General features: G+C 35.0%; 1 protein-coding gene across 5 annotated transcripts in view; it reads right to left on the minus strand.

The window, feature by feature from the left end:
* Positions 1-24,201, minus strand: part of myripb (myosin VIIA and Rab interacting protein b) — a 214,481-nt gene that overhangs the window by 24,473 nt on the left and 165,807 nt on the right. For 2 of the 5 annotated variants that reach the window (XM_021470291.3, NM_001353925.1), the window contains exons 5-11: positions 23,200-23,280; positions 19,734-19,831; positions 17,103-17,183; positions 14,352-14,522; positions 13,243-13,426; positions 8,671-9,305; positions 4,571-5,632 (exon numbers count right to left, since the gene is read on the minus strand). In XM_021470291.3, coding sequence (XP_021325966.1) covers positions 4,571-5,632; positions 8,671-9,305; positions 13,243-13,426; positions 14,352-14,522; positions 17,103-17,183; positions 19,734-19,831; positions 23,200-23,280 — 2,312 coding nt within the window. Of the gene's footprint in view, positions 1-4,570; positions 5,633-8,670; positions 9,883-9,928; positions 10,314-13,242; positions 13,427-14,351; positions 14,523-17,102; positions 17,184-19,733; positions 19,832-23,199; positions 23,281-24,201 lie in introns of those variants that run through there. The other 3 variants (XM_073940504.1, XM_073940503.1, XM_073940505.1) reach the window with 2 other exon arrangements.

Raw genomic sequence — 24,201 nt, forward strand, 5'->3', positions numbered from 1 at the left:
ATAAATAAACCTTTAACATAATGGACAAGTAACAGGGTGGAGATGGAATGACAGGGCCAGATATAAGGTGAAGAGGATCCTTACAGTCCTTTCCCTTATGAAATATGGAATAGTCAGAATCCTATAAATATTCTCAGTGAGGTTTTGTATTTATTTCTGCAGGCTGGTACATGCATCATACAGTGCATTGCTTATGCTACAATGGCAGCACAGAATTAAGCTTTCATCCGGCATGCTTTTCTGTGTGCACTTTACATCTGCAATGAAAGCAAAGACCTTTCAATCATCAGCAGATGCATTTGAGGGTTCGAGAGAGAAAAAGAGAGAGCTGGAAGGTTCTCTAGAAGCAAGCATCCTTTGAGGGTGCTCGACCTCTTATAAGACACAACATTATATTACACAAGAACATCAACATCTTTTTATGTTCTTGGAACCACATTTAACCAATCACTAGCTTCTAGTTTTGAGGCGCAAGGCTATGATTGGTTATAAAGTATGTTGATGTAAAAAAGGTGATCCGCAAACATGTCCCACTTAAGTTATCATGTTTAGACTCATTTATGTGCAGATGGCAAGGTTGGGAGCATAATATCAGTTTTCACAAATTGTAGTTAACCCATTCACACTCAGAGTGACTGGGGACTTCACTCCAAACCACTGTGAACTGCCTACATTTTCCAATAAAAATATTGTGATACAATGATTGCAATCAATTGATATACATAGCATTTTGAATGAAACCAGATTGTTTAACTGCGCTACTTAAAATGATAAATACATAAACAATGATGCTAAAGACACACCATAAAGGAATAGCTCACACAAAATTAAAAATTCTGTCATCATTTGCTCATCAATGATTGAAAATCCAAACCTCATGATCCAAACCTGTTTGTGTTTATGTGTTCTGTTAAACAGAAAGGAAAATATGAAGAATGTCGGAAAAAATTATTGGTGGAAAGAGTGCAGATAAATCATACTTAAGTGAAAGTACCATTACTTGCCTAAAAATTTAGTGTAAGTAGAGTAAAAGTAGCTGTTGTAAATATTACTCAAAGTATAAGTAAAAAGTAGACCTTTCAAAAGTACTCAAGAGTAGTGAGTAGAGAGTATTAAGCTGTAAAAAACTGATGCATTTACATATTGCTCATTAAGCACACAACGTCATAAGATGTTAATATTAGGTTAGATTCACAGTGGGGATCGAAAGTCTGGGCACCTTAAAGAAGATAAGGTAAAATTAAAAAAATCTCCAAAAGGCATCAAATTACAGATTAGACATTCTTATAAAATGTAAAAAAAAAAAAAGTTGGATTTTATTTCCATCATTTACACTTGCAAAATAACAGAAAGCAAAAAATGGTGCAAAAGTCTTGGCACCCTTCATGCACTGCCCCCTTTGGAAAGCTGAGACCTGGCAGTGTCATGGATGGTTCTCAATCACAAAAATCAGCGTTTGAACTTTGCAAATGAACATAGACAAGCGAATGTGGATGAGCTTCTACTTTTGATCCTAAACATACCTCAAAATCCATGGTGGATTACATCAAGAGGCTGAAACTGAAGGTTTTGCCATGGCCTTCATAATCTCCTGATCTCAACATAATTGAAAATCTATGGATAGACCTTAAAAGAGCAGTGCGTGACAGACAACCCTGAAATCCCAAAGAACTAGAAGGGTTTTGTAAGGAAAAATGGGCATAGATACCTTCAACAAGAATTGAAAGACTTTGGGCCGGCTTCAAAAAGCATTTACAAGCAGTGATACTTGCCAAAGGGAGCAGTACAAGATATTAAATCATTTTTTTGTTTTCTGTTTTTTTAAAAGTGTAAATGAGGAAATAAAATCTAACTTTTTTGACATTAAAAGATTGTCTAATCTGTAATTTGATGCCTTTTGGATATTGTGACAGAGCGGGCCTCAGCTCGCTCTGGTGGGGAAAACTGGGTTCGTGGGACCACAAAAATAATGGTGTACACAATAGCACTCCTGTGCACAGTATTTTATTTACAGTGCTGGCAGGTGAAAACAGTCCACAGTGAAGAATATATATATATATATATATATATATATATATATATATATATATATATATATATATATATATATATATATATATATATATATATATACACACACACACACACACACACAAAAGTGTCCAAATACCAAAAAATCCAAAGTCCGTGTGTGCACCCACATTGGCAACAGCAGGGTAACCGGTAAGTCGCGATGACGATCGGTGGGTGTTTGTGTGCTGTGTGTGAGTGTGTGTGCGTGTATTTGTTTGAGCTGTGTGCTGCTCACACAGTGGGGACAAAGCTCTACTTTGTCACAGATATTTTTCCATCTTTCCTTGGCTTCTTTATGCACAATAATACAATATTATACCTGGGATGCCCAAACTTTCGATCCACACTGTACATTGTGAGGTCAGATGACCATAATTCAGTGTCTAGCCAGTGTCTAAGGACAATGTTGTTTTAATGTCCAATACGTCAAATGACATTGCTATTTGGTTGATTTAAGATTGTGTTAGAAAGTGACCCAAATCCAACGTTGAGCCAATATTTAAAACCATATTGATGTCAAATACTGACATTTATTCATCAGATATGGCAACTAAAATCCAACATCTGACACACGTCACAGTGGTAACATAAAGATAACATCATAGCTGTAACATCAGTAGACATTGATATTTGGTTTATTTTAGGTTGGGTGCTTTCTAATCCCCATAGACAAGAAAGAATAAAGTAGTGACTGCAGGTTGAAAGAAAGTAGTGGAGTAAAAGTACCAATACTGCACGAAAAATGTACTTAAGGAAAAGTAAAAGTACACCTTTTTAAAACTACTCAGTAAATTACAATTCCTGAGAAAAACTACTCAATTACAGTAATTTGAGTATTTGTATTGTGTTACTTTACACCACTGGAAAAAAAGTAACTGACTTCCATATTAGTTTTTCGTTCCTATACGATGGATGTCAATAGCTGCCCCCCCAACCCCCCTCCCAAACATTCTTTAGAACAGCTGGTTTTGTGTTCAACAGAATTCATAAGTTCAGTGTGAGTACATGGTGAGTAAATTAATTTTTGTGGCTCAGCGGTTAGCACTGTCGTCTCAGAGCAAGATTGGGGAGTGAACTATCCCTATAAGGAAAATCTGCTTTTACTGTAATAATACTAATACTAAACCTACTACTCAAGCTTTATTTAAGGTAGTGCTGTATTTTATATAGTTAGATCTGAAAGGGATGTAGATAATAAATCTAGATGAATGCAAACAAAACCTAAATGTAAAACAGAGCATACATTTTAGATAAAATAAACACATGTAAGTCAATAAAACAAGTATGTTTTAATAGATTAAAAAAGGTAGTACACAAGTTGGAGGTAGAGTTATCCAGAAATGAATAACTCTACACTACCTGACAAAAGTCAGTTTTAAGAGCAACAAATATTAACTTGACTTCTAGTTGATCATTTGGAAAAGTGGCAGAAGTTAAATTTTTCTGTTGAATCATCTGGTGAAACGCATCTCAATCATCACAAACACTGTACCCACAGGGACCCAATATTCTCACAGAAAAGCAAAGTCACACCTTACTGTCATAATCAAATAATTAAAAATCAAGGTATGATCATATTTTATTTTGCTAAAATAAGCAAGATCTAGAGGCCTTTGCCTTTCATATAAGCCACTTCTGATACCAAATGGTCAACTAGAAATCAAGTTATTATTTGTTGTTCCTAAAACTTGGATAGGGGACAAGATTTTGTCAGGCAGTGTAGAGTTACAGTTGTCCATACATGGATGCTTTAATTCTGACAGATATTGTGTAGCCATACCATGCAATGGCTTACAAGTAACCATACGAATTTTGAAATCAATCCCAAACCTAGAGAGTAAATGCAAGGACTATATATTTTGAGTGATGTGCTCATTTCTTTTTCTCGTCAGATTCTAAAGGCTTCATTTTGCACATACAATTTGTTTAAGGCTGATTTTAGGATCCCAAAAAAGATGTAATACAGTTTGTACAGAATCATGGTGTTCCAGATTGGTAATATTGGCTAAATGGTCCCACTTTATATTAAGTGGCCTTAACTAGTACTTACACAGGAATTAATAGTTTGTTACAATGTACTTATTGTGTAAATATATGTATTTACTGTGTACTTATGCTTGACTAAATACCCGTATGTAATTACATCTGTAATTAACTTTTGTAATTACATTTGTAAATACAATGTTGACTATCCCTTACATCTTAACCCACCCTTAAACCTACCCATGCCACCAAACCTGTTCATAACCCAACCTCTATCCCAACTCAAAAGCACCACAAGTGTTCTCAAATTCATCATAAACACAGTGAGCACATTCTATTTATTTTTTTGATGGAAGTACATAGTAGTTAAGGACACTTAATATAAAGTGGCACCGGCTAAATTGTCAACAAGAGATTTTGGAGTTTAACTAGGCAGTTCACTACAGTTTAGAACAAAGCCTGGGTGATATGTGTAGGAGAACTGTTAGTAATACAGGCTAAAGCCAGTACATACCTCTGATGGAGACTTTGGCTCCTCCAGACCGCAGGGGGTGCTTTCTGGAGATGCTGTTAAAGACCTTGCTGTCTTTATATCAAGCTTCTTTCTTTCTGCTGACGTTTCTGATTTGCTTCTCTGTGCAGATATTTTATTCACCTTTTCTTTCTCGGTTTCATATTTGTATTCCTCCAAACTCTTATTTCGCTTCAACGCTCTACCTGATGCTTCCCCTGTTTCTCTCACCAATTCCTGTTCACGTTCTCTGGATTTCACACTCACTAATTTCTCTTTTTCCATTCGTATGCTTTTCCTTTTCTTTTCTAAGTCTCGCTCAATCTCTGATTGTCTCTCTTGTTCTTGTTTCAGTTGTTTCTCCATTTCTTTCTGTCTTTCCTGTTTCTTCTCGACCTGCATCTCGATCTCTCGCCGCCTTTCTCTGTCCTTCTCAATTTGTTTCTCTAGCTCTCTTTGTCTCTCCCGCTCTCTTTCTACCTGTCTTTCAATATCTCTCTGTCGCTCCCTCTCTTTCTTCATTTGTCTCTCAATATTTATCTGTCTCACAGCATCACTTGTATCCATCAGTTTAACTGTTTGTCTTTCACTTTGCTTCTCCATTTCCCTCAATTTACTTTCCCGCTTGCTCTCCCGCCTCTCCTTGGGTCTTAGTTTCCCACTGTCTTTCTCACTTACTCTGTCCTCTTGCTTGTTGCCCACTTCACTGATTGGTTCAAAATCCGATGATTTTACATCCCTCTCACTGACTTGGCCAATCAGCTCACTGAGTTTGTATTTCAGCTCCTCTTCCAGTGTTTCATTAACTGGGAAGGCCCTGAGCAAAGGGTCCTGAGGGGCGAACCCTGGATTGTTGGAGCCTAGCTGGCTCAGCAATGGCAGGCTGGCAGCACTGGAGTTATGAGCTAATGTGTTCTGATATTCAGGTTCAGGAGACATGTTGTTAAAGGTCAGAATGTCTGGAGAGGTCACAGAGTCTGGAGTTTGGTGATTCAGAGGGACTGTGTTCTCCTGGCTCTGTTGGCGGCGCATCATCATGGCATTGAGGAGGACAGTACTGTTCTCCTAAGAGGTTGATAAGAGTGGAGAGAGAAAAATAACACAAGAGAGAGAAAAAATATTTTAAATCAAATCTTCATGACTGAGCTAAAAGATGTTATTATACCAATTAAAGTAAAATCTTGCCCTGCAGTGCCACCTGCTGGAATAGAATATGAACTATCATTTCCAAATGATTTCTCATTTTCTTCCCTTCTTTTTATATGGTCTGCCTATATTGAAGCAACTTTCAAAACTTGTTATTCTCATTTAATGTTTAAAATGATGATAAATAATGATCTTTCAATTCTAAAAAAACAAAAAAAAAAAAAAAAACAGTTTGTTCAAAGCATTTGTACATAATAAATTAAATTAACAAATTCACATTTTTCACATTTTTTGTTTATTTATTTATTACCAATTATATGGATAAGCAGTAACTTTTCTGGGTAACACTTTATAATAACTACATACTATGAATCATCTACTAAGCATTTGCAAAGATGAATTCTTTCATTCATTCATTTTCTTTTCGGCTTAGTCTCTTTACTAATCCAGGGTATCCACAGCGGAATGAACCGCCAACTTATCCAGCAAATGTTTTACGCAGCTGATGCCCTTCCAGCTGTAACCCATCTCTGGGAAACATCCATATACACTCATTCACACTCATACACTACGGATATTTTAGCTTATCCAATTCATCTGTTCCACATGTGTTTGGACTGTGGGGGAAATCGGAGCACCCAGAGGAAACCCATGTGAACACGGAGAGAACATGCAAACTCCACACAGAAACGCAAACTGACCCAGCTGAGGCTCGAACCAGTGACCTTCTTGCTGTGAAGCGACAGCACTACCTACTGCCCCACCATGTCGCCCAAAGGTGGATTCATTATTTGGTAAACATTAATTCAAAATTAATAAATTCTAGTAAGCAGTTTATAATTGCAGTTACAAATGCTGTATTCTTGAATTGTATGCACATTTAAAATGTGCTTAATAGTTGTAATTTTATACTTTGTTACTGATAATTTTTTCAGGACTAAATTAAGTATTGCATTATTTATCAAATCATTGATATTTAAGATTAGTTGTTTTTTTAAAGATTATTTAGAATGAGTTACTAAAAGATTAATAAACTATTTAATCAACATTCATATATTACTATGCAGGCATATACTAACAGTTAATTTGTATGTTATTAACACTTTATTAACTCAACTTCATCCCATTTTGTGACTTAATCTAAAGTAAGGACTATTTATGCTTTATTAATCCCTAATATATAATATTTAAAGGCTCAGTACGATCTCCCACTCTCTTTAAGAACAGCTTAAACTTTTGAGTTTTTTCAGAGGTTACTGAAAACACACTTATTTTCTTTAGCTTTTAATCATGTGATGTGAATTTATGTTTTTTGGTTTTACGTATATTTTACATGCGTTTTATGTGTTTTATGTACAGCACTTTGGTAATCATTGTGATTTGTGAAAGTGCTATAGAAATAAAGTCAGTTGAGTTCAGTCAGTATCAAATGATCAATACATGTTTGCAAACTTATCTAAAAAGTAAAATTACTGTGAACATTGTCGAATAACAGGAGTATCAAAATACTACATAAAGTTTAATAAAACAACACTATAATAATTTAACAATATATTATTATACAAAATTTCAGTGTTAGAGATGTTTAAACTGCACAGTAATTTTATTTTAGTTGAGATTAAGTTAAGTTAATAAAGCATTTATTAACATACAAACTAATATTAATATTCGTCAATCCATTTTCTTTTCAGCTTAGTCCCTTTATTAATCTGGGGTCACCACAGTGGTATGAACCCCCAACTTTTAAATCATATGTTTTTACACAGTGGATGCCCTTCCAGCCGCAACCCATCTCAGGGAAACATCCATACACACTAAAGACAATTTGGCCTACCCAATTCACCTATAGCGCATGTCTTTGAACTTTTGGGGGAAACCTGGAGCACCCAGAGGAAACCAACGCAAACGAAGGGAGAACATGCAAACTCCACACAGAAACGCCAACTGACCCAGCTGAGGCTTGAAACAGCAACCTTCTTGCTGTGAGGCGACAGCACTACCTACTGCACTACTGCGTCGCCTAATATTATTATATATGCCTGAACAATAAGATTTGTAAATGTTCATTTGAATAGTTTATAAATCAATTACTGGCGCATTCTGAATAATCTTTAAAAACCACCAACTTCTCTCAAATAGCTGGTTTGTAAATGATGCAATACTTAGTAATAAAAAATAATAATTAACAAAGTATGAAAATACAATCATTAAGCAAATTATACGACATGTAGGCCCACATGCAATCTTTGCGAGCAGAAATCCGCAGATTTCCGCAGATTTTTGGCCCATCATTGAGTCTATTTATTTACTTTTGTAAATGTGTGCAAATTTATGTTTATTTGATTTTAAATTCATTTAGACTAATGCCAATTTCATAATATTATGGACTAATATGAAAGTGTTTATTTGATTTACTTACAATACAGTTTGCAAAGTAATATTTTCTGTCTTGTAGTGTATTTATCATATGATAGATTTGCTTTGTTAACCAAATAAGTGTCTCTAGATGTATTTGCATTGTAAAAAAGTTTTAATGTTTTAACATAAATGTTTTTTATGTTATATATTAAATTTTTTGTTGCGATACTCCTGAAATAATTCTGCATAAATCCGCAGATTTTTTCAAAATTCTAAGCAGAAATAGCCAAAAATGTCCGCAGATTCTGTCTGACTCTCCTTCTAAGTAAAGATTACATCATTTGTATCTGTAGTTATAAACTGCTTACTAATGCTTAACAGATAATGAATTAACTATTTGCTAATGCTTAATTAAATGATTCATAGTTGTTATAAAGTGTTACCATATAAATGTAAATTTATGTCATTTGTGTTTTTAGTTTCAACATGTCAGCAGCATCAAAATGTTGATCTTTATACCATAGTTGAAGCACAACCACTATCCAGTATGTGTCAGGATTCTCTATTTTAATAAATCAAAAGTCTGTAGTTTTACTCACCGCAGTGGCAGCACTGTACAGTGCATTATGTGCTCGGCTGTGCTCTGATGTCTCGCGTTTGCTCTTTCTACGCCTCCGTGATCTTTTGACCTGCTCGCTCCGCTCCTCCCCATCACTACTGTCCCCACCCAAGTGGGGATTAAAGTTCACATCGAGGACATCTGGCTTCAACTGAGGCAAAGCTACGATGTCTGCAGGGTGCCTGTAGTAAGGATATAGGTGTGTTTCGGGTGGCCCTTTTTTCATCACGGGTGCTCTACGGGCTCGAGTCGACGGGGAAGGAGATGTCTCTGAGTCAGAGTTCAGGGTTTCAGTGTTGGTGTATTGACCCGAAGAGGGTGATGTAATGGGTGGATGTTGAGTAAATGTCCATTCAGGGTCGTGTTGAGAGTCAGTATAGTATGTTTCATCAGAGAGACGTCTGCGAAACTGTAACAAGGCAGCGCCCCATCCACCCTGATCCTCAGGGTCTGAATCTGAGCCCATTTCATCATACGCAGATACCACGCCTGATTCTTTCTCAAGCACACTGAAAACGAGGCTTTTGCGCTTAGTCAGCAGGCTGGGCCGGGAATGCTGGGAGCTCTGCAGGGCAATCCAGTTACCATCAGGGGACTGCAGGACTGAAGATGCACCTGTGGAGACAGACACAAACACCTGGACAGACAAATATAGAGGATGGGTGTGTGTATAGGTGTGTGTGTGAGTGTGTTTGTGTAAGCGAACCACATAAACAAACACAAAATGGAAAAAAGTCAAAATTATTAAAAAGAGGTGTGGTAATATTTAAGGTGATCTGTGTAAGCTTTTCAGTAACAACCACATGCAAAATAATTGCAGTTATGTTTTGTGCAGAATTAAACACTTTGCTTTTAGTCATTCTACAGAAACAGAATCATTCTACAGAAACTCACTCTCTTTCCTTTGACTTATTCTCTGCTTTATCAGGGGTTGCCAAAATGAAATATGAAGCGCCAATGTCTCTGGCAGTTGTTTAACACACCGGATGCCCTTTCGACACAACTCAGCACTAAGAACACAACACTCAGCAACACAGACATATTATTAAAACGTACCTCTATATACATTTCTGGAGACTGCCAAATACATCACATGAACTACATTTTTTTGCAGTTTTTGTGAATTCACCAGAGGCTGCTGTGTACGCATTTTGGGATTTAAAATTTTTCTTGTGAGTGCCATTCGCACCTGCTGTATATACATTTCTGGAGACTGCTAAATACATCACATGAACTACATTTTTTTGCAGTTTTTGTAAATCCACAAGAAGCCGCTGCCGACTGACTGATTGACTGACCCACCCTCTTCCTTCCCTAAACCCAACCGATAGTGTTTTTAAAAGCACAGATTGACCTGCTCACTCACTTCCCTAAAACCAACCAATAGAGTTTATAAAAGCACAGATTGACCTGCTTACCCACTTCCCTGAACCCAACCAATAGTGTTTTTAAAAGCACAGATTGACCTGCTCACACACTTCCCTAAACCCAACCAATAGAGTTTATAAAAGCACAGATTGACCTGCCTACCCACTTCCCTGAACCCAACCAATAGTGTTTTTAAAAGCACAGATTGACCTGCTCACTTACCTCCTAAAGCCAAAGAAACAGTTTTAAAAAGCAATCCAGAAAAAGAAAAGCCCTCGTCTGATTTTTACCACATTTTCATTATTTATTTGTTTATTTTATTTTTTGGATTCACCCTGACACTGTTCTTCACCGGACTCAAACCTCATCGCCTTGGTCAACTCCTCTCTGCTTCTCAAGTCCACCAAAGTCCTTGGTGAGCTAACTGGATAAACTGGTAACAGCGAGAAAGCCATCCATACAGAGGTAAGCAGTCAGCTAGTGAGCAAGAAAAGGAACTTCGTCATACCGCCCCATAGGTTTCATTTGAAAAACAAATTGCAGCCATACGCACTTCTGGCTACATAAATTGTGATCTCCAGAAACGTATATAGGGTTTACAGAATGAGCCTATGTTGCAACAACCAACGTATTTGTAACATGGGGAAACAACTGGGTGAACATGCAAACTCCATAGAGAAAGGCCTTCTGGTCCAGCTGTGACTCGAACCAACAATCTTTTTGCTGTGAATCACTTAGCCAAAGTGCCAACCCAAAATGTCTTTTTCTAGCTTTAACTTAGGCCACATTGTTCAATGTCCTGTTTTATTTATGAAAACACATAAATGGCACCTTAATGTTTTTTTTAAATATATTTTGTAAATCTTTAAATCTTTTTTTAAAGACTTTTTTCACTGGTGTTATATACTTTTTTTTTTTTTTTTTTTTTAGCAAATATTAAAGGTTTTTATTTCTGGATTTTTTTCAGGTACATGTAGTCAGAGTTGCACACAGTAAACCCTAATAAGTTGCGACTACTCAAATGATTTGAGGAAAGTGATTCCCTCAGTTCGTTTAAGCAATGGGAAATCAACAAGCCAATTAACTGAGTTGACCAAATAGGGTCTCTTCATTACAGATAACTTAAAATGGCTAATAGACTAAACTTCCAAATTTTTCAGCTTTTATTTTCTTTACTTACTTACTCCAAGGGCAATTTATATTAAAAGTTGATATTTGCATCATGTTGGTCATTCACAACATCTAATTTTTATGAGGTGGGTCGTTAGCACAACGCTTAACCCCCAACCTGGAGGACCAAGACATACTGTACACACATGCATACTGACAATTTAGCTTACCCAAGTCACCTATAGCGCATGTCTTTGGACTTTTGGGGGAAACCGGAGCACCTGAAGGAAACTCACACCAACACGGGGAGAACATGCAATTTCCACACAGAAATGCCAACTGACCCAACCTAGGCTCGAACCAGCGACCTTCTTGCTGTGAGGCGACAACAGTACTTACTGTGTCGCCTGTTTTAATGTCATATACGTCATAAACATCATGTTATAAATACAATATTTTGAACTGTAGAAAAATCAGTTTTTAACCTCAAAATAATAAGTAATTAGTAAGTAATTTTTAAAAAAATTATTGCGACATTAATGACTTAAAAAGGTGTAATTGTTGAAATAACAGATTTGTAAAACATATAAATTTTAAAATGTAAAGAAATTGTAAGCCTGAAGAGTGTAATAATCAAATGTAATATTCCTGTGAGGCTAGGGCCAGAAAAAAAACCTGATATTTCTGTAGAATGACCTTTTCGTAGAATTATTTTACACACAGTCGCCTCACACACACAAGTGTCTCAAATTGAATCTGTCCTTATTTACCCTTTTTAATTGTTTATCCATATTTTGGGAAACCTGTTAATATTTATTGTTTTGGCACATCATTCATCTTTCATATCAAAGAAAAGAAGCCAGAATAACATGAGTTTGAGTAAAATATTACAGAATTTTAACTTAAAGGTATTAATATATAATACCTATACATCTTAAAATGAATCAACAATTCAGCTGTGAATGTGAGTAAATTGTAAAGAAAAGTGCTACGGAAGTGTGAGCAAAGAACTAACACACTGAAAAACCCAACAGTCAACTTTATCAAATGAAATGAGTGTTGTTAACTTAAAATTGACTGAAAGTTAATTCTACTAATTTGAAAAGAGCTTTAAACTCAGTGTTAAAGGTAACGAGTTAATTACACTGTAAAAAGAGATTAGTTACTTAAAGCGAGTAAACAAATTGCCTTAAAAGAAACAAGTTGACTTTACAAAAATAATGTAAGTAAATTCATTGTTACTTGTAACTGTTGAGTTGACTTAATTTATATTATTAAGATGTATTCACTTTTTAAAATAAAAGTAAGCTAATCACTTTTTCCAATACACATATTATTACACATTTATTATTCTTCAGCTTTTCTGTGTCTAGCAAAATGACAGTAACTAAAATAAATCTGCTCTTCCAGACCCCAGTATGTCTTCTAAATTCAATACAGGCTATATTTGTAAATTTTATCAACTTAATGAAGCACCAAATATGTAATATTGCAATAACTGCAGTAATTTTTTGAAAAGAGACATGCTAAAATGGTTTGCCATTATAAAAAAGATTAGTTGACTTTAAAAAGAAAGTACAATAAGCATAATTATTAAAATTAAGTCAGCTTAACAATTCCAAGTTACAATGGATTTACTAACAATATTTTTGTAAAGTCAACTTGTTGCTTTTAAGGCAATTTGTTTACTCACTTTAAATAACTAATTACTTTTAACAGTGTAAATGGAGTAGGTTTACACTACTCATATAGATTAGTTTTTTTTACTAAAAATAAAACTTTAAAAATGGTTTGTAGCAATTGGTTTCCTCAAACGGTTTAAGTTGCCTTAACTTGTTGGGTTTTACAGTTGGTTTGGTTTGAGTTCTTTTCATTTATTGGGTTTTACTGTGCTCAAATTGTTTCGTTTACTCAAATGGATTAAGTTCACCGAACTGAGTTGGATTAGTTTTTGAACTTAAATGGTTTGTTGCCATCAGCTTCCTCAAATGGTTTAGATTAGCTTAACTTTGTGGGTTTTACAGTGCAGTTGAATTCATCTTACAGTTGTGTTTGTCTGTTTACATGCTCTTACTGGAGTTTTCAAGGCGGTCAACACTCTTCCATCCAGGAAGTGATAATGCTCTGGACTCCCTCCTGAGTGATGAGTAATTTTGTATGTCTGTCTCTACCTCAGTGCTCTTTGGAACCCCTGGGGCCATGCCCACCTCAGGGCCCTTTTCTGGAGAATCGTCACTCGAGTACGCTGATCTTGACCTCTAAACAGACGCCAACCAAAGCACATGCAAAACAACTATCATTTTAAAGGGCTGGAAATATAAATATGAACAATTATGTTAAAATATGAATATATTTTGTTATGTTTTTTAATCATTGCATTTATTACATATTATTTTCTTGATCCTCAAAGCGCTTTACAGAATCTTTAAAGAAATCATTACTTATTCATTACTTAATTCAGCATGCAGGGACACATTAACCAAAAGTGACATTAAAAACATTTGTTATGTTAGAAAACTAAACTCTTCAGTCAAATATATGTGTGGACAATTATATAGTTCACAGAAACTCCAGAAATTTTAGTTGTATGCACAAATTGCATTTGGTTAAAACAACAACAACAGTTTAAAGTGTTTGGTGCTCAAACCTGTTCCTGGAGATCGACCTGCCTGCAAACTGCAAAGTTCAGCTCCAACCCTGATTAAACACACCTGAACCTATTAATTAGGACCTGACCAGCACTTGATAATTACAGGCAGGTGTGTTTGATATGGGTTGCAACTGAAATCTGCAGGAAGGTTGATCTCCAGGAACAGGGTTGGTCACGCCTGGTTTATAGCTATAGAAGCAAGCAGGTTGCAGAACATTAATCTCACCAACAGGGGGCGCTTAAGACTTGCAATATGACTTGGTGATTCTTGATCACCTGATAAAAATCTTTGTACAAGAGCAATACTGAAAACACACAAAAAATGTGTGATTAATTAATATGCTTTTATTGTGCATTTCAAATATTCTGTTATAGTATTGTCTTCCTGTTTAACTTTTTCTTGTTTCCAGCATTGTTTTTGTATAGTGCCATAGAAGGGATTGTGCATGCATTACAGATAAGGTAAGGAATGCTGAATAAGCACTGTAAAACTAATGGAAACACCATTTCACAGACGCTTGCATACTTCTTACCTTACTTATGTCAGACTGGGCTACTGCGCCTGGCTGAGAGGTGGAGTGTGAATTCTGCGTTGCAAGTGGGTTTTGTGTTGAGGTAGGAGATGGTAGCTCACTTTTCTGATTCTGAGGCCATACAAACTCATACTCTTCTTGTATCTCCGGCCGCTTTCCCCTCTGAATAATCTACAACGAAAGACACATAAAAGAAGAGAAAAATTAGGTCTATCGAATGTGTAGTTAACTTAAAATTGACTGAAAGATAATTCTACTCATTTTAAAAGAGTTTTGAACTCAGTGCTAAAGGTAATGAGTTAATTAAATACCTCATTCCTTCAACTTAAATGAAGTAAATTCACAATACTCATATAGATTTTTTTTTTTTAACTCAAATGGTTTGTTGCAATCAGTTCGAGTAGCCTTAACTTATTGGGTTTTACAGTACTCAGTTGGTTTGAGTTCTTGTCATTTATTGGGTTTTGCTGTGCTCACATTGCTTCATTTACTCAAATGGATTAAGTTCACAGTACTCATTAGAATTAGTTTATAAACTTAAATGGTTTGTTGCAATCGGTTTCCTCAAACGGTCCGAAGTACCACATAGTGCTGCTTGTGATTAGTATCTCAAACCATATTGTCGTGCACTGTATGCAAAAGGTTTACAGATGGATATTCAATGTTTAAGACTTTTTTTATTTGAATTATTTGTGATAGAGATACAATTGTGACTAAATGAAGCTGACTTTAAGGAATGTGAGGTCAAAGCTCAGAAGTCATGAAGTACATACAAATAATTACATCACATATGTAATCAATGTACTTCAGTAATTCTAATTTAATACTAAGGATCCATGCCCATCAAGTGAGTCAAAGTTAAGTAGATGGGTTTTCTGATGTTAAACTTAATAAAAAACAACTAAATACATTAGATTTTATTCTCAGCAAGTAAAGATTTTGGTTTCATTTAGTTGTGAAACTAATTTTATTTAGGTGTGAAAGTGCACAGAAGTTAGAAACTTTCTGCAGAGTCTATATTTACAGACCGGGGGGAATATTGCTTTGTGTTGCTTTTTAGTGATTGGTCCTGGCTTCTAATAGTTCCAGTGGAATGAACTTCAAATGATTCAGTATATTAAAATATTTTGGACAATATTATGATCCCAACTTTATGGGAACAGTTTGTGGATGGCCTTTACCTACTCCATAAAACTACACACAATGTACAAAAGCATAAAGACAGATGAACATGGTGTGGAGGAGGTTCACTGGCCTGCAATCTGGCCTTTTAGTCAGTGCCTGACCTCACAGATGCGCTTTTAGAAGAATGGTCAAAACATTTCCATAAAAACAAACCTTGTGGAAAGCCTTCCCAGAAGAGTTGAAGCTGTTAAAGCTCAAAAGGCCAACTCAATATTAAACCATATGGCAGATGACTCAATTCTACTGGATAGGCTCAGATATATTGGACTATCTGAGAGCTGTCTGGTCTGGTTCAGGAACTACTGTTCTGGTCGTCTACAATCAGTAAGGGTGGAGGGGCTTCTGTCAGATCCCCAGATGTTTCAGAAAGGGGTCCCACAAGGTAGTATATTGTAGTATACAAGGTAGTATACACTTTTTAATATTTATGTTAATGATATTGCTTCTGCTGCAGGTGATTCTTACATACATCTATATGCTGATGATACCATCATTTATACTTCCAGTTCTTCTCTGACTACAGCACTTTCTTCATTGCAAGCCAGTTTTTTAAGTATCCAACACGCTTTTACCAATCTTCACTTAGTTTTAAATACTAACAAAACAAAATGTATAGTTTTTAATAGAAATTTACCACATGTTGAGTTTCCTCCTAAAATTTCCTCATTGGACGGTACTGAGATTAATTATGTTGATTGATATAAATATCTTAATATCTATCTGGTTAGATGGGAAACTGGCGTTTGAAACTCACATAAATAAACTGCTCAAAAAGGTTAAAGCCCGCATTGGTTTTCTTTACAGGAACAAATCTTCTTTTACTCACTCTTCAAAGCAGCATTTGGTTAAATTAACAGTATTACCAATTCTGGATTATGGGGATTTAATTAACAGATCAGCTTCAAAAACTCTTCTTTACAAACTGGATATTATTTATCATGCAGCAATTCATTTTGTTACTGGTGCACCATTTAATACTCATCACTGTCAACTGTATTCTTCACTGAATTGGCCTTCTCTTCAATCACGTCGTCAAATTCATTGGTTTCTGTCCATTTACAAAACTCCTATTAGAAAAATTCCACTTTATTTACAGCCACTTCTTAACATTCAGGAAACATGTCGAAATCTGCGCTCTAGTAACTTCATTAACCTTTGCATACCCAAAGTTCGGGCATCATTTGGTCGCTACTCTTTTCAGTTTTCTGCTGCTGATGCTTGGAAACATCTGCAGCAGACCTTAAAGCTCAGCACTTTCATTCCGCTGTCATCTTTTAAAAATTCTATTCAGTCAATAGTTCAAGATCACTGTGCTTGTTTTTAGTTTTTTTTGTTGGTTTTATATGTTATTATTTGCATTTGTGAAATTGTCATTGTATTGTGTCCCAACTGCTTTGTACTGCATCTGCTTTTCATGTTGTCTCTTGGTCAGGTTGTCATTGTAAATTAGAATTGGTTCTCAATTGACTTGACCTGGTTAAATAAAGGTTATTAATTACATTGAGAATCTGTTTCCATGAAGCAGAATTGTGACGTTGCTGTATTGCATTTCGGAATGGCTCTTACTTTTTGAACAATTGTTGTGGCAAGTTCCTCTATGAGCTCTTCCTTGTGCTCATGCAAATAACGAGCCTCGTTCTGTTTCTCCTGTCAGAGAGAGAGAGACAGAGAAAAGAGATAGAGAGTAAGAGGGGGAATACAATATTAAATGATTAAACAAATTAGGGCTAAAATGCTAAAACTATTCTATTTGGTTCTGAATATGCTTTTGGTTAGTTTGTACCATAATAAACATCTGATTTCTTGTTTTAATTGTGGCAAACAATATCTCAAATATCTGTTTGCTTTCCCCCACTAAACAGGCATACAGAAGAACTTGAAGCTCTTGGACTATGATGCATATGCCCTGACAATAATTGTTAATAAACTAAAATCATGAGTCTCCTAAATAGAACCCGAAACAAGGTAATATAACTGTTCAATTATCAAGATCTAAAAACAAAACTTGAAACTAAACTAAGAGTGAATGAATTAAAAGATAAATGCAGGCATAAGTACAGATTTAGGTTTCCGACAGTGAGCATATTTCATTGTGTTTTCAACAAATGAATTACTGGTAATGAAACAATGCTGAAATCATCACCCAATTGCAAAAAGATAAAATGAACAAAAGTCATACTTTCAAAAATAGTTTCATTTTAGGTTCTATTTTGGTGGTCCATGTGCAAAGTGCAAAGCGCAGAGCGCAAACGCTTTCAGGGCGTGGCAGAATCCACTTTTGCTAAAATAAGGAAGGAAAAATCAGTTTTGCGCCGTGGCGCATGATCTAAAAGAGTTGAGTTTATTTTCTTAATGAGTTATAGGTGTGATTTGAGAATAAACCAATCAGAGTCTCATCTCCCATTCCCTTTAAGAGCCAGTTGTGTAGCGCCATAAGTGCATTCGCTATTTACATGACGATTTTGTAATTGGGAAAAACTGAGCAAATCTAAGCTTGTTTTTAATTAAACAAATATGAATACGCATATAATAAATAATACTGCTAATAATAATAACATTATACAAAAGCAAATTGTTATGAATGAACTGAAAAAGCCTCCTGAGATGAAGAAGGCATGAAGGCAGTGGTTTTTAAATTCATGTAGGCTAGAAAATAATATGTTTTGTAATATTTTAATATTTTTTATATTTATATCCTATATATATCCTTATTATATCCTATATATATATATATATATATATATATATATATATATATATATATATATATATATATATATATATATATATATATATATCCCTTATCCTATATAAATTCCTTAATATTTTAATTATTTTTCATTTGTACAGATATTTGCTTATTGCTCTTCATCTTGTGTGCATTAAGCAGTGTGTGAGCGAGGCGCACAACTAACGCGCTCTGCTTTGGACAATAGACCAGCTTTGTTCTGGTCTATTGAAAAATCTATTATAGTTTCTCAAAATAGCAACGCGCCAGCAGTGCGCCTCAGAATGCCTTCCTTTTTAGACCAGAATGCCTATGAGCACACTTATGAACACAAATGCATTTGCTATTTAAACAACGTGCCGCAAAACGTCAAAACGACTCTTGTGCCAAGCTGAAACTAGCAAACAACTATTGCGCTACGCCTTGCGCCACATTGCACCGGGTGTATGATAGGGCACTTGATGTGTCCATTTTTCAAAAGTGCTAGCTGGACTTCAGTAATAGAGTAAACGAAACTCCATTAACTAGCCAAGACACATTAACAACAGAGACACACCAATCGGAAGAGTTCCAGTAGGTAAATGTATTTTTTATTGATTAATACAAAATAATGTTTTCATTTTTTTGTGAGTGCTTGGTCATTTCTATGGGTGGTCAATTACAACAATTGTATGGTTGCAGGGTTTTTTATGCAATGAAAAAAAAAACATGAAAATACCATAATGAAGTTCCCAACATAAAACAAAAACTGAAAAAGTTCTGCAGTTACATAATTAACAGACTACACCACTGTTCTGAGACGACCAATACTGTATATTTTTATATTACTACTTTTATATTACCACTTTTTTTAGCTTTTTATATTACTACACTGTAAAAAATCATATGATCAATTAGTTCTGACAGCATATATTTTAGGTCATTGTAACTTAATAAACTATGTTAATCATGTTCTAACTTAATTTTATAGTTACGTAAGCTGTTTCTTGTCAGTTTAATATAATATACGTTCAATGGACTATTAAAGTTAATTAGATTCAGCTAAAAATTTTAAGGCAACCAGGATTTTTTTTTTACAGTGTAGGCAAATGTGCAGACTGCTAGACAGCACAGTATGCGGTCGCCTGCCACAAGATGTTGAATATAATTTAATCTTTCTTTAATTCTTTTTGTTAAAAAAGCATATATTTTAATGTCTTTATGAATTATCACTTATTGAACAAAATGCGTACTGTTTTTTATTATATGCAACAGCCCTGCAAATGCTGTGGCAATAAGATAGATGGTCCAAACTGAGAGAAGGATGAAAACATCTGAACTACAAAATAGAGTGATATTTTATGGAGCCTTATATTGTCCAGAAGAATAAATGGATAGATGTCAGATCAATGAATGAATACTTGGCTGTAGAGCTGGACGAAAGATAAATTGGTGGTTGGATGAATAATAAATAAAGAATAATGTGTTACCAGACTGTCTTTGTAGTTCTCCGCTTTAGCAATAGCTTCCTCTATCGCCTCCTCTGCCACACGGAGAGCAACCGTAAGTGTGTCTGCCATGCTGTGACCTGTATTTTGAATGGATTCACATATATTAACAACTACTCATTATTTGTTTATCACTGTTTGTTTCCTCTCTCTCTGTGTGTGTGTGTGTGTGTGTTTGTTTGTGTGCATGATGAGTGTTAAACTTAACAGTAATTCATAGACTGTTGGAGTGCTGTAGAGATTACAGTAATTGACCGATGCAATACAATACAATAGTTAAGCACCTTTGATTCTCATGCCAGCAGGTAAAATAATACAACACAGTAAATACAGTATATACAGATTCCACTGTGTGTGTGTCTGTTTGTTGACCTTGTATTTATCACATTGTGTGTCAACAAGTAGCAATACCCGTGACTTTGTACCTTGTGGGCACATTTATATGGTCCCCAATAGAAAAATTACTCAGAAATCACACAGAATGAAGAACTCTGAAAATGTAAAACAGCAAAATGCCCTCTCTGAGGTTTGGGTTTAGAGGAAAGAATTATAATACAGTACAGTTTGTACAGTATAAAAATCATTTCGTCTATGATAAGTCCCCATAAATTTAGCTGCATGTGTGTGTGTAAAAGTGTGTCTTCTGTGAAGAAAGAACTTCCATTAAGTTAATCAAGTAGGACATGTTTAAATAAAGATGCCTGTTGGGCTTAATGTGAATTCCACGCGCAGTGAAAGGCACATTAACCGTTTCTATTCAAAATGTAGATGCTTTAAGCAGTTTATAGTTACAGACTGAAATTCTGTATTTTATTAATTTAGAAAAAAATAATTATTTTTTTATTTTACATTTATTCTTTAGGCAGAGATGATGAAATTCATTAAACATGTAAAGGTTCAAATCTACTTTAAATAAATAGTTATTAAGAATTATTGTTAATCAAAGTGTCCTGGAAATGTTCCCACAAATATATAACTATATAATAACTATAATATTACAGTGTAACTGTTTTGAACATTGGTAATAATAAGGTGCAAAGTTACTTTGATATCAAATATAATGATTATAACCAATAATATCAAACTAAAATTGTTTCTTTTCATTAAATATAATCATTTATAAAGGATATTAAGACACTGAAGACTGGACAATTTCACCCGTTTCGAATGTATCACTCAAGTGGTTATCAGCTAAATATGGGCCAATAGGGGCTTTCTGCGCCTACTGGTGGGCTCAGAAGGCTGTTATAATCCATCCACATAGTTTATCAGTACTAATAGAGAAGACTCCAGACCCAGATTTGTTTTTGATTACAGTAGCTATGTTTCCATCCAAAAATGCGAATAAACTTTATGCGCAAAACTCGATTATCGCATAAAAGTTGTGCGAATGAAGCATCGTTTCCATCCAACGAGCAAATCGAAAAAAATCATCACTTCTTGATTAACTGGCGCCAAATATAAACAGTAAAATCTGCATTTGCTGCAGTAGGAGAAGCTGCATCAATCTTTTTAAAATGTATGCGCCTCAGAAGACAATCCTGACAAGCAGTGAGCGTGCAGTGGCTTTTGAAGGTGTCAGACGCGGAGCAAGGGCGTTCTTGATTCTGGAGGTCATTAATAATATAATAACATTAACACTGAAATTGGAAGGCATTTTATAATGACCAAAATAACATTTCAGATGTTTTGTAATGTGCTCAGCCTGATGTTTTATCCATTCACACACATTTTAAGCATCACATGATCTCTTTCAACAAAATCACATGACCTTTTTTAATGCGCATGCTGGAGTTTGTGCGGTAAAAGTGTTTCCATCGCAGTTTATGCGCATCTTTTCTTATCGAATAAAAAGTTTATCCTACCCAGTTAGGCGCATATGTTTTTTATGCGCATTTTCAAAACTTATGCGCATCATGGCGTTTCCATCAACTGTTTTTTTTATGCGCATTTGCACATAAAATAGGTGGATGGAAACATAGCTTTAACTGTTGGGTTCAGGGTTGGGGTAGGAGTAGATGTTAATAAAATACAATTAATGGGAAATTTAATAAATAATATAAATAATTATCATGGTTAATCAGCTATGCTAATAGAGAAGACTCCAGATCCAGATTTGTTTTTACATTACTGTGATGGTTAAGTTTAGGGTTGGCGTAGGAGTAGACGTTAATAAAATACAATTAATGAGAAATTTACTAAATAAAACAAATAATTCTTGTGAACTTCCAGCTTTTGTCAGATGTGATCTTTAGCTGTTTAACTATGTGGATGGATGATAACAGCCTTCAGAGCCATACAGCTTAAAGTGACATTTAAAGTCTTCACTAGATGAATTAGGCTAACTATGGAGGTTTGGGTAATTAGGCAAGTTATTTTATAACGATGTTTTTTTCTGTAACCTATAAGAAAAAAATATAGCTTAAAGAGGCTAATAATTTTGTCCTTAAAATGGCTTTTAAAAAAATTAAAACTGCTTTTATTCCAGCCGAAATAAAACAAATATGATTTTTTTCCAGAAGAAAAAATATCATCAGACATACTGTGAAAATTGTCGTGCTCTGTAAAACGTTTGGGAAATATTTAAAAAAGAATATAAGAATAAAAGAGGGGCGTCTATATATATATATATATATATAGACCAGTGGTTCTTAAACTTTTTTCATCAAGTACCAACTCAGAAAAAAATTGTCTCTCCAAGTTCCATCAAAATGAGCATCATTGAAATACATTACTGTAGTAAGCCTAGTAAAGCAGCTACAGCTCTGCACAGTTAAAAAAAAAAACCGTGAAAGATAACCTTAGAAATAAAGGCTATATGTCATATATGGCAAATTATATACATAATTTTTGATAAATTTTGAAATATATGTAGCATGTATATAACATATTTTATTCCTCTGTGTACCACTGGAAGAAGGTCCGCGTACCACTAGTGGTACACGTACTGTACCACAGTTTGAGAACCACTGATATAGACTATTTATATATATATATATATAGTCTATATAGGTCTATATATATATCAAGCAAAATTTAACCGATTTTACTGTATTCTGATCCTTGGTAAGGATGTTCTTTCAAAAAATATTTGACCAAACTTTAGAATGTTAGTGTTAATGTGATGCTTTAAACCGATAAAAATGATCAAGAGACATTTTCTATTCCATATGTAGTATATGTTTGTATATACTCACTTTTGATTTATTTGTAATTTTTTTAATTATATAGACAGTGGTTTTTATTAAATGCAATGCTCAATACTGTAACCCAGGAATCACTTTATCTTCTGTATAGATTTAAAATTTAAATCTATAAAGAATATAAAGGCTTCCAGATTTAAATCAAGCTAACAAAGGCTTAATATTGATGTGGCTTTGAAACTTGACAGATTTAAAGTCTCTTTATGGGTCTCAGAGTGCAAAAGTATATTGATTTTTCATGTTACCTTCACTTTGCTTGTAGAGCGTGGAGTCACTGCCATCACAAATGCTGCCATTATCATTACTCCCTTCATGAGCGCTCACCTCTAAAAAAGAAATAAAAAAGACATAAATGAAAGGAAAACTAAATATTTGAGTAATTTTACACCAAATATGTTATATTTACACTCACTAGCCACTTTATGAGGTACACCTGTAAACTCCTTTTTAACAAATTTTTAAGTAGACAATCACATGGCAACAACTCAAAGCATTTAGGCATGGTCATGACGATCTGCTGTAGTTCAAATTGAGTATCAGAATGAGGAAGAAAGGTGATTTAATGACTGTGGCATGGTTGATGGTCAGACGGGCTGGTGTGAGTATTTCAGAAAACTGCTGATCTATTGGGATTTTCATAAACAACCATCACTACTGTTTACAGAGAATGGCCCGAAAAAAGAGAAAATATCCAGTGAGCGGCAGTTCTGTGGGCGCAAATGCTTTGTTAATGCCAGAGGTCAGAGGAGAATGGCTAGACATGGTTCCAGTTGATAGAAACGCAACAGTAACTCAAATAACCACTTGTTACAGCCTAGGTATGCAGTAGAGCATCTCTAAACACACAACAGGTCCAACCATAAGGTGGATGGGCTACAGCAGCAGAAGAGCACACTGGGTGCCACTTCTGTCAGATAAGAACAGAAAACTGAGGCTACAAACACACAGTCATCAGATCTCAATCAGATAGAGCTCCTTTGGGATGTGGTGGAATGGGAGATTCGCATCATGGATGTGCAGCCGACAAATCTGCAGCAACTGCATGATGTCAATATGGACTAAAATCTCTGAGGAATATTTCCAGTACCCTGTTGAATCTATGAAATAAGGGATTAAGGCAGTTCTGAAGGCAAAAGGGGTCCAACCCAGTACTAGCATGGTGTACCTAATATTGTGGCCGGTGAGTGTAACTCTCTTCTTTGTCATTTAAATTTCAAATAATTTTTGCAGAATTACGGCTGCAACAA

Source organism: Danio rerio, chromosome 24, assembly GCF_049306965.1.
Source record: "Danio rerio strain Tuebingen ecotype United States chromosome 24, GRCz12tu, whole genome shotgun sequence".
In the NCBI taxonomy this organism is placed as follows: domain Eukaryota; kingdom Metazoa; phylum Chordata; class Actinopteri; order Cypriniformes; family Danionidae; genus Danio; species Danio rerio.